The following is a 13,827-nucleotide window of genomic DNA, read 5'->3' on the forward strand; positions in this document are numbered from 1 at the left end:
CAGCAAACACAGCAAGGAAACAGAGGAGGGTGGGCAGTAAGACCCTGAGGCAGAATGCAGGAAAGCAGCCGCTTCCTCTTTTCAGTTTTCCCTTCTCCGTGAAGCGCGCGATTTGATTTTTGCATGATTTTTCGGCTCCAGGGACCACACATTCGCTCTATAACACGCACAGACATTTCCCCTTCCTTTTTAGGAGAAAAAATCTGCGTGTTATAGAGGGAAAAATACGGTATATCTTCCCTATCCTGTTGCTGCAGCTTCTGCTCACCCCTCTTCATTCCTCTCCTGGTCCTGGGAGACAGTGGTGCAGGAGAGGGCAGGAAGAGGAGGTGTAGAAGCCCTTGACTCTACACCAGCCTGACAGATCTCTCTCTACTCCTGCACCTGTTTCTTCACTCTCTGCAGCTTCTCTTGCCTCTGAGTCTCAACTCCTGGCTCTTACAGGTCCCCCCAGTTCAATGATCCCTTCTTCCAAGTCAGTCTCCAACCCACCTTATTCCGGTGCCTACTCCCTCCTCAGTATCCAGCCACCACTCTCCAGTGTTTAGCCATTCCCTGACACACTCGCTGCTGTATGCTTGCCAGTGCCAGGTGCTCGCTGCCTCCGCCTGCTCCTCTGCCACTGCAGTCATGCCCACTGTTGTGCCCAGCGTTCGAAACTCCCATTGTTCCAGGCGCGTTTTGCGACAAGGAATTTCATTAGCGCGAGCCGTTTCTGAGCTCTGGGCACAGTACTGCGCCTAAGATTTCAGATTAAAACTGCAGATTGGAAGGAAAGGAGGACCTTTTTTCTGCCTCCCCACTTCCAACTTGGCTTTGGGTTTTTTTGCAGTCTTCAGATAAGGACTAGACCATTTTATCTGAAGTTCATTCATCTTCAGCTTTGTATTCTTGTTATAAAAAAGTGTGCCTAGACATTTCATTGTTGTGCCCATAACCTAGGTTTAAGGTGCCATTTACCTCCCAGCTTTCATATCTCAGTTTCTAACAATGGGTACGCCTCCTTCTCCACCATCGCAAGAAGAAGCCCTGATACACTGGTGCCAGCAGGTGGACGGTGGCACAACCACCGCAGTCGTGGAGCATAAGGAGACTATAAGCACCCGGAAACATGTGGTGAGCTGCAGGCATTAGGTACCTAGTGGCAGCAAGTGGCAAGTGCCTGGTGGTGAGGAGCAGGAGATGGCAGTGAGCGCAGCAAGGCTGTGCTGGGGTTTTTGCCTCAAGTGGCAAAATGTCCTGAGCAGGCCCTGAAAACAGTCGTTTGTTCATGTGTGAAATAAACTTCCACCAAATTGCAGCAAAATCCTCTGGGTCTGCCTGGCCTCTGAAAGCCTTTAAATGATGGGTTAGCTTCTCCAAAATGGCAATAAGCAATGCCTTTGAATACTACCTATCCAAAGGAACACACAAGAAATCTTTCCAGCCTGTCAGGGAACTGCCATCGGAGAGTCAGGTGGTGGAAGGGCTCAAGGAGGCTAGGAGACCCTCGGATGCTGAGGAAGGAACCAGCAGGGGGAGAGAGAGAGTTCCCGCAGAAACTCAGTCGGAGGGATGGCTCCAAGATACTTCCAGTGAGAACAGCGGAGAGGTTTCAGGACCTCCGCTGGGGACGCCTACTCCGCGCAGGAAACTGTCACGCAGAGAATCCAGAAGGAGGGTTTCCGTTAAGGAACTCTTCTGTTAGCGTAAATTCCGGAAGCACCCACTGACGGATTCTGCCAGCGATTGAGGTAGCCATGCACCCATGGCTCCGCGGACTGGGAGAGTTTAGAAACTGATTGCATGAGTTGAGAACTCAACCATTTACGCACAAGCAGCCCCTTAACCCATCACACGGCCCTATGAAACAACCCGTCAAGCTGCAACCATTAAATAAATTACTAGCTCTGGGTCCTGAGTGACCCACCTGATACCAGACCAGTGAGGAAGCCATTTAGAAGGAATACAATTTTGAACCCTTTTAGAAATACCTTTACACCAGAAAATTTACTCCAGAACAAGAAGCACAACCATATGGGATTACAGTGAAGTTATGTATAAAATAAGTATGTGCAAATCTATGGCTTTTAACATGATCACTCTAATCGATGTAAGGGTAATGGGCAGCCATAGCTGCATGGGCAATTGAGCCCATAAACTGCTATTTGTGCAAAATTATCTGATTCACCAAAAAAAATGTGCATCCCCACTTGATTAGATACTCCGATCAGCTGCTCAGGACATGGCAAGAACAGAAGGCTGCTGAGAAGATAGCGTAATGACATAGTTCAGTCACTATGTAGTCCTGTACTTAGCTGTATCCGGGTGGAGTTTCTTGTTAAGAAAGATGAAAAAGTTCTTGCCTAGCTTCCTCCAAGCTTTCCGTGGTAGAGGCATTTAGGCTGCCCCCTTCCTTGCTACCCAAAAACCTAATCCAATCCCCTGGCTGCTACATACACAGAGTTGGGTTGGGGCAACTGTGTTGCTTTGTAATCTATACGTACGTCTAAGAATGCAGTATACTGTACACTGATCAGCCATGGTAGCTTTGGTGAGCTAGTCGCAAGAATTGCTTGCTTGCTTGCTTGCTTACTTGCCTGATTATGTCTGAAGTATGCATGAACATCAAAAGAGACCAGCATGTAAATCATTCCTAATCTTACGAACCTATCAATTATTCAGAAGCTTAGTTCTTCTTGTGCTCCCTTATAGGCAGGTCACCATGACAACATCACATTTCACTTCCTTATCTTAAGTAAGTGAACTATGCAAACTAACATTAGCTTCAACTGTTGCATTACTTGATGTGGTGCCATATCACCACATAATCACTAGGCAAATGCCAGTATTTGAATGCAGCTTAATTTGGTTAGGTCCTCTCAAGAATACAGGCATACTGTTGTTTAAATGTGCATGGGGATAAGCCCTTTAACCAACTAGATTTCAGTTAACTAGAGTGAGGTCTGTCTTTCTTCACACTTAGGCAAGCAGGAGTTGTTGGCAATACCAAAAAATGAGAGAAAACAAAATTTTGAAAAACAACTTCAGGCACATCAAAATAAACATACCTTGGCATGCTAGGAATATATTACTCCAATACCCAAGACAATAAACAAGAATTAAAGATTACAGAATCATAACTACCTAAATTATATTGGGCAGGGGGAGGGGATCAGAAACAGACTTGTCTTCCAGTATGACAGAAACTGCCGCAAACATGGTGCATTTATCAGCAAAAGACTCCCAAAACCTGAAAGACAGAGTAGGTTCTATTTTTAATAAATAAGAAAGATGAGAACATGGTGCAAAGCTATCTCCAGACCAAAAAGAATCTACTGCAGATGTATTGTCCGGGATATTTTAAGGCGTTCAAATATTGGCTCAAACCATTTCTTTTATTATGATCAGTGCTCACAGGGCCTAATCTGAAACCAGTTCAGCTCTGAAATATTAAGTCTATTTTACTCGTTTTAACTATGCCTTGGTGTTATGTGCAAACACAGACACTTCCTTAACTATGTTTTAAGTGTGGTGGCCTGAAAAGGGCCATTTCCTCCAAAAAAAATGTCCAGTCCTCTTCTAAAACTACCCAGGTTGGTGGCCAACAATGCCTACTGTGGAAGTGAGTTCCATAGTTTAACTATGTGCTGCCTGAAGAAACACTTTACTTTACTGTCCTTAATCTTCCAACACTCAGCTTCACTGGCTGTCCATGGATTCTGGTGTTATGTCATGCAGAATTTTATAAACTTCTACCGTGTCACCACTTCTTCCTTGTCTTTTCCCTAAAGTCCTAAACTGCAATGTTTCTTCACAGGGGAGTCACTTCATCCCCTTGAACATTTTGGTTGCCATTTTTTTGTTTTTAACCTTTCCAAACCCTACAATTAGGGCTGGGAGATATCTCAATATGGCGACATATCAACAGCTAAACATTGTGATATATCAGTATATCACGATGTCTGAAATAAGAATGGAACTATGTAGGGATAAACACTACAATGGCCGTTTTGAGGTGAGCAGTCCAGAACTGGATGCAGTATTCTGAATGCAGTCACATCATAGATTCCCATGACATAGGACACATGGGGAAGGAGAATATGCATATGTGCAGTTCATGCTGAGATGCACTGCACACACCCCTTTATGGCGCCACCTACATGTTGTACAAAGTCATGGCTTTGCAGAAGCGCACAAGTGCACAAGCTCTAGGTAAAATCGCATGTCATCTGGACCTGTGCATATGGTTTAGCTCTCCCAAAGAAACCATGAGTCGGAAGAAGATGAAAAAGAAGAAGAAGAAGTCATCACAGGACAAACCTTGGCGGCAGATTGTGTTTAGGAGACGGTGACATGACATACAGATTTTCAAGCTGACAGAAATGCCATAAATGATATCATTCTAGTATAAGTTTTGTGTCATCTCGCTCAGTAACCATGCGCTAGTCCAGAGTTGTTGTTCATGTCTGTCTAACATAATTACAGTGGCAACAATCTAGAGATGGGCAGCTAGATCGACACACACCCAGAATTGCTGCAAGATTATTTTACATGTGAAATGGAAACTGATCCCATGGATGCCAATCCTTGATGGGGTGGGGGAAGTAGCATGTCAAAATGCCCCAAAAATATACAGTGGTACCTCGGGTTAAGTACTTAATTCATTCTGGAGTTCTGTTCTTAACCTGAAGCACCACTTTAGCTAATGGGGCCTCCTGCTGCCGCCACGCCGCCGGAGCACGATTTCTGTTCTCATCCTGAAGCAAAGTTCTTAACCCGAGGTAATATTTCTTGGTTAGCGGAGTGTGTAACCTGAAGCATATGTAACCCAAGGTACCACTGTATATTTAAGAAGAGGAGTCTGAATGTCACTAGCCCTCAATATTTATTTTCTAATTTGTATTACTTTTCTAAGGGATTTAGGACTATTGTCAAGTTCTATTATTTATCTTTCCATGTATCAATTTCATTTCCTGTTTAATCTATATAAATATGAACCCTTCAACTGGAGAAAAATAGTCGCCTTATACGTGATTTGAAGATTAATCTGTAGGTGGCATTGGATAGCAAGTGAAAAAGATTGTGTGTCTGATATAATTTTTTTAATGTGCCTACTACTGTTCACTGTATCAGTTCATCACAATCCCAGTATGGATTGTTTATGAATTATTTCGTACAGAGACACCATCTGCGCGCAAAAGACTGCCTGGCCTGCAAGCCATTAATATATTTTAAAGACACACAGTATATTTTCACAAAGCAGTACACTATGTGACTGAAAAGATGGTTTTGACTGACTCCAATTTTACATATTTTTCTTAATGCTGAATATTATCTACAACAACAGTATAGAGAAAGATGTGACCAATGGTCTGACTCAATACATGGAAGCATCCTATGTTCCAAACACTCTGTGAATTAGCTCATTTTCATTTATGAGTGGAAACCGTAGGTAAAAAAGAAGAAGTTTATCTTTGCCACTTGCACTTGCTCAGTCTGTGTCTTACCTCTAAAAGATGTGACTCTCAGGAATATTGAAACCGGAGGATATACAGTGGATTTACATGTCACACGAAACCAAGCCAACTTCAAACCGTATTGTTAGGAGTTTGTGGGTGCTAGACACCTGTAATCTCTAGACCCAGTGTTAAGTTGTGGGCGAACATATCAGACGACACAGCGATTCTTCCAAAGCAGCTCTTTATTTGTAAGCTGGAACAGAACTAACTGTTGCCATTTTCTAAAACTAGCCAATCACTGAACGTCACTTTTGATCCTTCATTTGCATAACTATCTACAGTATCCCCCTGCTGGCCCAGGGTCAGAACTTCAGTACATACCACCCAGCATGTGTCAAAATGTAAGACAGACTAACTTCCTGTGTTGAGGTGATTGCCTGAGTCATTAAGAGGAGAAAGGGTCAAGGGCTTGGTGCAAGATGATAAATTGGTGGGGGCCCCTCCCTCAACAGGCAAAGCCAGAGTTTGAAGTAGAGTTTTGGAGCAGTAATGTGACCTAGAAATAAAGCACCAAGGCTGCAGCTACAGAAGAAATGAGACCCTTTTGGGGTGTTGACACTGATTCCCTCCATCACAGACTCAGGTTGTAATACTGTATATGTGCAAATAAACCATATGTCCTAAAGACATCCCAGTCTCCACTGCGCCTCATTTCCAAAAGGAAGCACAAACCCTGAGTAAGTGCCTGGAACTCCTGGAAGCTGGCTTTTTAAAACTAACTGGAGTTTCTTTAAATAAAAAAACCCTGGTGATAAAAAAAGCACCAGGTAGAAACAGTGCAACAAACAGAGATGCAGTGAAAGCTGCCAAAATAAACCTCCTAGCTATGCAAGGTGTGTGTAGCACTATATGAGAATGCAGCCAGGGACATTTCTTGTGACTTCCACTTCATCCAGCCAACTTGTATGTGACTTCTACTTTACAGTATTATCATATTTCATAATACAACACTAGTAAAGTTTGGCCAAATCAGCTGTGATTTTGTACATTGCATTGTTAGACATAAGTGCCTTCTACCTATGATGATGGAGAAACACCATGCAAAGACTGTTTGTGCAGAGTATTGGCAGGCTGTTTCTCCATCATTGTAGGTAGAAGCTTGTACAGTGGTCAAAACACTGAGCTACAAAACAAGGAAGTCTTCCATTTGAACCTCACCTGTGCTCTGAATTTATATGGTCATCTTAGAAAAGCCACTTTTCTCCCTTGTATCAGGTCATTCATCCCCATCAACTCTGTTCACAGTATGACCCACCTTACAAAGTTGCTATAAAGACACTAACCACATGCAGTGGGCTGAGTGGGGAGGTAATGCCAAAACTATGCCGGGATGGGAACTCTTAATCTGCAAATGGAAGCTCCCACACGTTGTGGCTCTCAAATCACATCCTGTTTCCTAAATAAATGTACTGTAGGTATACCCACAATGCAATGAAAATCCTTCTGTGCTAACAGTGTGGTTGGCATCAATAGTCAGAGAGATCCCTTTTTTTTCCTTTTGAAATGTAATATTGCTAACTTCATAGATACCCATGTTATGTGTTAAAAAAAATCTAAAGGCAAATGAAATACTGATTTGTGGCATGGGTATTGAAAGTCAGGTGTAATAACAAACATTGAAATTTAGCAAAAGCAAAGAAGGCACTTGTTTTCATGATGCAAAATGTAATTTAATAGTATTGCTCTTTACACTGTTCAAAAATATTGCAATATAGTGTTATACTGATAAAATCCCTCCAGTCCTAATTGCACTGGAACTGTAAATATATATTTTAGCCTAGGAGTATGTATATCTGCATCCCGAATATACAATATTAAGATAGGTTGATCCTGTCATGCAAATGTTACACACTTCAAATGTCCCTCCTTAGTCTTCAAGAGGGCTTTCAGTGTACTTACTGATCCACAGATCAAGGTCTTACTTGGATCAAATATTCTGAAATGGTGACATCCATTGATTTTAAGTAGCATCCCCTTTTCCAAATTACTGGTTTTAATTAAGACCACTATCGGATCTTTAACTCCTTTAAAAACAACACATCTGATGTGCTACAAATATATTGCCAAAAACTCAAATAACATAATAATTTGGAAAAAAATTGTACATGTCTATAGGTACCACCCTGATCCAAAATATTCCAGTGTCAAAGTAATTGTCCCTGTGCAATTTTTGTGCTATAAATACATTTCAAAACTTACAGTGACTTCAGTGTAACTTCCAAGCAAATATACTTTAGGACCACAGCCTACATCAGTCTAGACAGAAAGCATCAAAATGACCCTATTTAGTAATGGGCATTAAAATATCATTAGAAATAGCTGATGAAGTCACTTCCCTTTCTGTACTTAAATATGGATTAAACTATTTATAAAGGCACACAACTATAAAATGTGTCCAAAAATAAGTTATCTGGCACACGGAGCATATGGCAGGCAGGATATTTCTTAGGCCAGAGAGGGCAGCAACCCACAAATCTATTACCATCCAACTGGTCATCATTTAGATACTGAGACGGACAAATAAACGAATTCCTGAAGAGAGGAGCAGCTCTTAAGGCACCCCCAGTTTCCTTCAAAGGGGAGAAAAAAGGAAGAGGAAGGGGCGCTACGCCTCCCACTGGATGAGGAGAAACAGCTTTTGCTGTTCTTGTGGCAAATCCTGCTCTCACAGAAGGATGGGTACAATCCAAGGGGCAGAGAAAGGAGAGAGGAGACAGTGAGGAGAGGACAAGAGGGAGGCAAGTCCTTCAGTCAGTGAAGAGGTCTTAGTGGAGTGGGAGATTTAGCAGCTCTCTAGGGTACTGGAAAGGGGAAGTCAGGAGTGCCAACTTTAATAAAATATTGGGGTGGGGGACCAGGTAAGCCCCGCCCTGCATAATCGATCACATGACACAGTGCACACACACTATTTGAATGGCAGTGTCCATCAACTTTGGGGGGGGGCTCAAATATTTTACGGGGGGGGGGGCGAAGACCCCCTCCGCCCCTAGGAGTTGGCTCCTATGGGGGAAGTCATCGTGGCGAAACAGGAAGGGAGCAGAGAGTGGGTGATCCTTGGAAGGACCTCGAGGGGGGATGCTGAGGGAAGAAGGGGATGTTAAAAAAAACCCAAAAAAACCTCCACACCTGGAAACCCCGCCTGAATTTAGAGGAGGGAAGATGATGGGGTGCAATGAGGATAACTCCTAACTCCCTTCCCTACTCGAGAAACTTTCTCCAGGGCTCCAAATGCAAACGGAGACCAACCTCTGGGGAGGGGCTGGGGGACCCTCACCCCTTCCGAGGCGCGGCTCCCCATTAAAAAGAGAGAGAGGGAAGCGGTGGGCTCGAGCCTCCTCGTGCGGAGCCCATTCCTCCCCTGGACTCACCGTATCCTCGCTTCCGCCGGGGCTGCCGGAGGTGGCGGTGGAGGAGGAGGAGGCGGCGGCAGCAGCCGGTGGCTCTTCTTTTTCTTCTTCTTCTTCTTCTGCTTCCCTCCCTTCTGTCAAGAGGAGCCCGCCCCTCACTCTCCCGACGCTGCGCGGGCAGGGCCCGCCCCCCACACCGCCTGGCGCCGCCTCGCCTCTCACCTGCTGCCCTTTCATGAAGAGGGGCTGCGAGAGGCAGCGGCGGGGAAAGGAGGGCAGGAGCCGCGCGGCGCGGCCTGCTGCTTTCGCTCGCTCTTTGCGCGCAGATTCGATGGGGAGCCTGCGAGCCGCGCGCGCGCTCCGAAGTTGAAAGGGAAAGAACAAAGGAGGAGGCTGGCTCCACCATTCCCGGTCGTTACTCTTGCGTCATCAATTTTTATAAGGGTAATCAGAAGGCGCCTCCTGCCCCGAGCAGCTTACAATCGGCATTTGCATTGGGTGCGGGGGAGACTTCATTGCAATTTATTATTTGCAATTCCACCCTTCTCTATAATCTCGCTCACACAAGCACACATCATAACCCCATTTTATATTTGCAACAACCCAGCGAGGTATCTGAAAATTAGTGATTTGTCTGAATCTGACAAAGAGGGCAGCTGCTGCGCATTCTGCCTAGTGTCACACTGACCACCTGTATTTCTGGGGTGAATTTTAGTACGCCCCTGTTTTTGCGTTTGTTTCAGAGCATTTTTTGTTGACCCCAGGACTGTAAACTTTAGCATGAGGCAAACAAGTACAGTATGTCCAAACTGTTCTGCAAGCCCCACACTGAGGTAGTTCAGTTTTGCTGATTTTTATCCGTTTTATCGATAATTTTATTATGCACACGGCTTACAGATTTATCTATAATCTTTTCTAAGTAAAGAAAGAGTGTTTTCAGTCACTTGAAACATAACTTTGAAAACAGCCCCTTATAAACTATGTATATTCTAATAGCACTGCAAAGATTCCAAGTGCTGGTAATCAGAAATGGTTCAAGAAATGTCAGAAAACCCACTTGGCTTTCATTGCCAGTAAAGTATAGTAAGGTAACTTATAATTACTAGGCCTCAAACTGGCTGCCTGAGGTGAGCTGCCTCACCCTTCCTAGCGGTACAACCAGACTTGCATGTACTCTCTCTCTATATATATATCCATATATGAGAGGAACATATACAACACTATATGACACACACACACACTTAGGATCATTCCACCTTTTCATTCTGCCTTTCCACTGCGTTGTGTGAAACTAAAAAATCTGTAGACCAACCTAGGATAGTCCAATAAGATGCTATTTTGCATACATTATAACCCTTCTGGTTCCTCCAAGTTTTAAATCTGTATTAATCTAACATATGAAGGATAAAAGATGAGAAACCAGAGGGAAACTAAAGTAAATGTATCTTTTGAACAAGCCACTGTTGGTCATGCCCCAGTGCTCAACATAATGAATGAATGCAGTTGTATGTATAGTGTCGATATTTTAGAGAAAGAGAAGAAGGTAAAAAGTTAAGAGAGGTTTTGTGCTTCAAAGACCAACACATTTCTAGGTAAGCACACAGTTTAATGAAGGCAGCTGCACATATGAGTCAAGGAAAAACAACAACAGGACTGTATTTCCAGAATGTTATGAGATTTTGGAGAGTTTGCTACTACAGGTCTTCAGAAACTGGTGTTTTGGTTGGCCCATATGTACAAGATTATCTCTGCTACTGAGTACAGATGGTTTTGTTTTCACAGTCAAGTACATGTCACGAAGAACTAGCCTGCTACTCATTTACCAATCCAAACAAGAAAAAGAAACAGTCCTTTCCTTTATTGTGTAAATATAGACCTCACTGTACACTGCATCCTCCCAACACAGAAAATGTACCCACCTGTGCTGCAATTAGGCTTGAAAGTTCTATTTCAAGAGAAATAGTTTTTCTGTTGTTGTTGTTCTTGTTTCTATTATTATTGCAGAGGGAGGGATGATCTTCCTGGTGCATTTACCTGAGGAGGGGAAGGTTAAATCCCTCTGGAAACTTGGGTTGAAAAAAGCTAGCATTCCTTTTGGAAGTCTAATTGCTATGGGTAGAGGGAAAGTGAGTATGCATGTGTGTATACACATGCACACACACATATGAGCATGCATTGTGTGTTTGTAGTGTGTGCTTTATGTAGGCGTACATATTGTGACTCGTTCCATCCTCCCGCTGTGTCCACATCTGACCATAGCTGTCAACTTTTCCCTTTTCTTGCAAGGAATCCTATTCGGAATAAGGGAATTTCCCTTTAAAAAAGGGAAAAGTTGACAGCTATGCATCTGACCTGTGGCTCCCAGGGGGTTAGCTAAGGTTAATGCAGCGCTCAGACCCAAAAGAGGTTGCCTATTCCTGCTTTAATCTGCCATCCTAATATGCTCATATAAGCCTTATGGTAATATTCATTGTGCAAAAATGTGTGTCGTGAGTGCAGAACTGTTAATGTGTAGGTGCAGAACTGTTAAACGTGTTCTTAACAGCAGAAGATACATTTCTCCCCCACTTCCCATATCTATAACTTGAATGTGAAACTTCCATTGGCTTCCATTGCATTTTCAGTTTAAAACTGGCCACTTTACACTTCCTATCTCAGGTAGACAATGATCTGAATTGAAATGTTCTATATTACAAGGGCATTTTAAAAGGTGGGTTGTGAAAACACCCCTGCCCCTCATGTCATCCAAGCCCATTAATTGGCTTCAGCACAAAGAGCAGCTCACATCGCAGCAGGTGTAGCAGAATCTGATGTCTGGCAAATGTCCTGTATTTCTGTTGCGCTCTTGTGAGTAATAAAATAACCATTGCCACTGAGAAATGCTCCTTCCTAAAGCACATTTCTTAACATTTTGTATCATTATGGAAGTAGCTTTTAGTCGTGGGGCCAGAAGCCCTGACATGAACCCACTTGTTAATTTCTCTGTGATCTATTGCTTAGTGAACCCGCACAAACGACATTTTTTATTCTCCAGTTCCTTCATTGTTTCCCCATCATTCCATTCTGCGTCTGTTAGTAGTAGCACAATGGAAGCAGCTAATACATGGCTCAAGGATCAATGTTTCATTCAGTTCCACTGTGCCATGCTTAGCACATTCAAAGCAATGGTATAAAACATGGGAATTGAAGGAAAATGGACAGAAACAACAAGCATAAGGAAGAAAGGGAAACAACTAACTTCAGTAGAAAGAATGGATTTGTTCCTTTGAATTCAGACAGATTCCTCACCATTCAGAACAACAATAGAAAGAAATACCAGTGATTCCCCTATAACAGGTGCAGGCATGAATAAAAGTAAAAAGGGATATTGGACACATTACTAAGATGCTCTGCCTTGCTGTCATCCTTTACACTTTGTTTCCCAAAGCTTTGCCCCATATGTGGTTGTGCCAGGCAACAGCTTGGACCCACACAACAGAGGAAGCAAACCCTGGCATACTCCAGCTATCCAGCAGGACTTAGACCTGCCCTACCAAGTGGTATAGAAATTAAATAATCAATCAATAATCAAATGTGCATTGGGGTTTCACATGATACTCACGATTTTGAAAAACTCTTTCAGGCTGTGACCTTTAGCCTAAAGAAGACTAGATGACATGCCCCAATTGATAAAGTGCTTTTCCTCTGGTGTGTTTGTGTGTGTGTGTGTGTGTGTGTGTGTGTGTGTGTGTGTTTGTGCACTTGGAATGGTGCAGGAGTGTTTTTATTTCAGTGGTGAAGAGTGCCTGTTGAATGGTTGTTAATGGAATCGGAAAGAGAATCCAAAGGTTTTGTTTTTTTAAAAAGCCAATAATATTCTGTTCAGTGCAAAATCCATATGGGGGAAAGATTTAGGGAAGCAAATAGGCATGCAACAATGGAAAATTATATTAATTTCAAAATCATTATGCTATAGATCAGCATATAGTAGGGAAACATATTAGAACTATGAGTCATTAATAATTTTATCCATGTGCTGCCTTTCCACAAAAAAGAATCAAGCTCAGAGCGGCTTACAACAAAGAAAACAGGAATGCCCCTCAAAATCAACCATTGCAAGAACCATTTCATAACATAACTGCAACTATGACATCATACCCCCAAAAAACACATTTTGGTACTATAAATAGAACAAGATTACATTAGCATCACACCTCCTGGTAATAGCAAAAATAACAAGGGAGTTTGACAGTTTCACCTTGATCCTATAAACACCTCTCCAAAGATGTTCACAGTCCCTCTCCTGCAGCAGCTTCTTATAAGAATTCCAAAGGCAGAGAACAGGATTGCTGGAAACACCTTTCCCATCCAAGTTGGTTGCCATGATATAAGTGGTCCCATAAGGTAAAGGTAAAGGTACCCCTGACCATTAGGTCCAGTCGTGGCCGACTCTGGGGTTGCGGCACTCATCTTGCTTTATTGGCCGAGGGAGCCGCCATACAGCTTCTGGGTCATGTGGCCAGCATGACTAAGCCGCTTCTGGCGAACCAGAGCAGCGCACGGAAACACCATTTACCTTCCCGCAGGAGCGGTACCTATTTATCTACTTGCACTTTGACGTGCTTTTGTTTCATATGGTGATTGAGGCCTCTCCCAACTTCTGGAGAGGTTGTATCAATATGGGGTTGCGTATACATCTTTGATGAGCATGCCGAATTCTTTCTCACTTCTAAAGTTACAATGATCATATCTAAAGGAAAAATGTACAATGATCATATCTAAAGGAAAAATGTAACCCCACATCACACATTCTGTTGTTGACTTTTAAAGGACTGAAAAATAGACATTTATCAGGGGTCCTATTATGCATCATAACAATGTCTGCATGGATAGTCACAGGCCAGCATTGGGAAACTCTAAGGGAATTTCATGTTGACCCATGCTGCTGAAAGGTTCACACATCAAATTAGACTTTTAAAGGGATTCCAGATTGCTGTGGA

General features: G+C 43.0%; 2 protein-coding genes across 6 annotated transcripts in view; both read right to left on the bottom strand.

Annotated features, from left to right (window-relative positions):
* Positions 1–9,269, bottom strand: part of FRY (FRY microtubule binding protein) — a 193,758-nt gene extending 184,489 nt beyond the window's left edge. For 3 of the 5 annotated variants that reach the window (XM_083735729.1, XM_083735730.1, XM_083735724.1), the window contains exon 1: positions 8,870–9,269. In XM_083735729.1, coding sequence (XP_083591855.1) covers positions 8,870–9,254 — 385 coding nt within the window. In that variant the 5' untranslated portion in view covers positions 9,255–9,269. The remainder of the gene's footprint in view (positions 1–8,869) is intronic. The other 2 variants (XM_083735728.1, XM_083735727.1) reach the window with 1 other exon arrangement.
* Positions 1–13,827, bottom strand: part of LOC310843240 (cilia- and flagella-associated protein 337-like) — a 1,288,916-nt gene that overhangs the window by 1,079,590 nt on the left and 195,499 nt on the right. The gene's annotated exons all lie outside the window — the stretch shown is intronic.

This window comes from Podarcis gaigeae, assembly GCF_964106915.1.
Source record: "Podarcis gaigeae genome assembly, chromosome: 4".
NCBI classification, from domain to species: Eukaryota; Metazoa; Chordata; class Lepidosauria; order Squamata; family Lacertidae; genus Podarcis; species Podarcis gaigeae.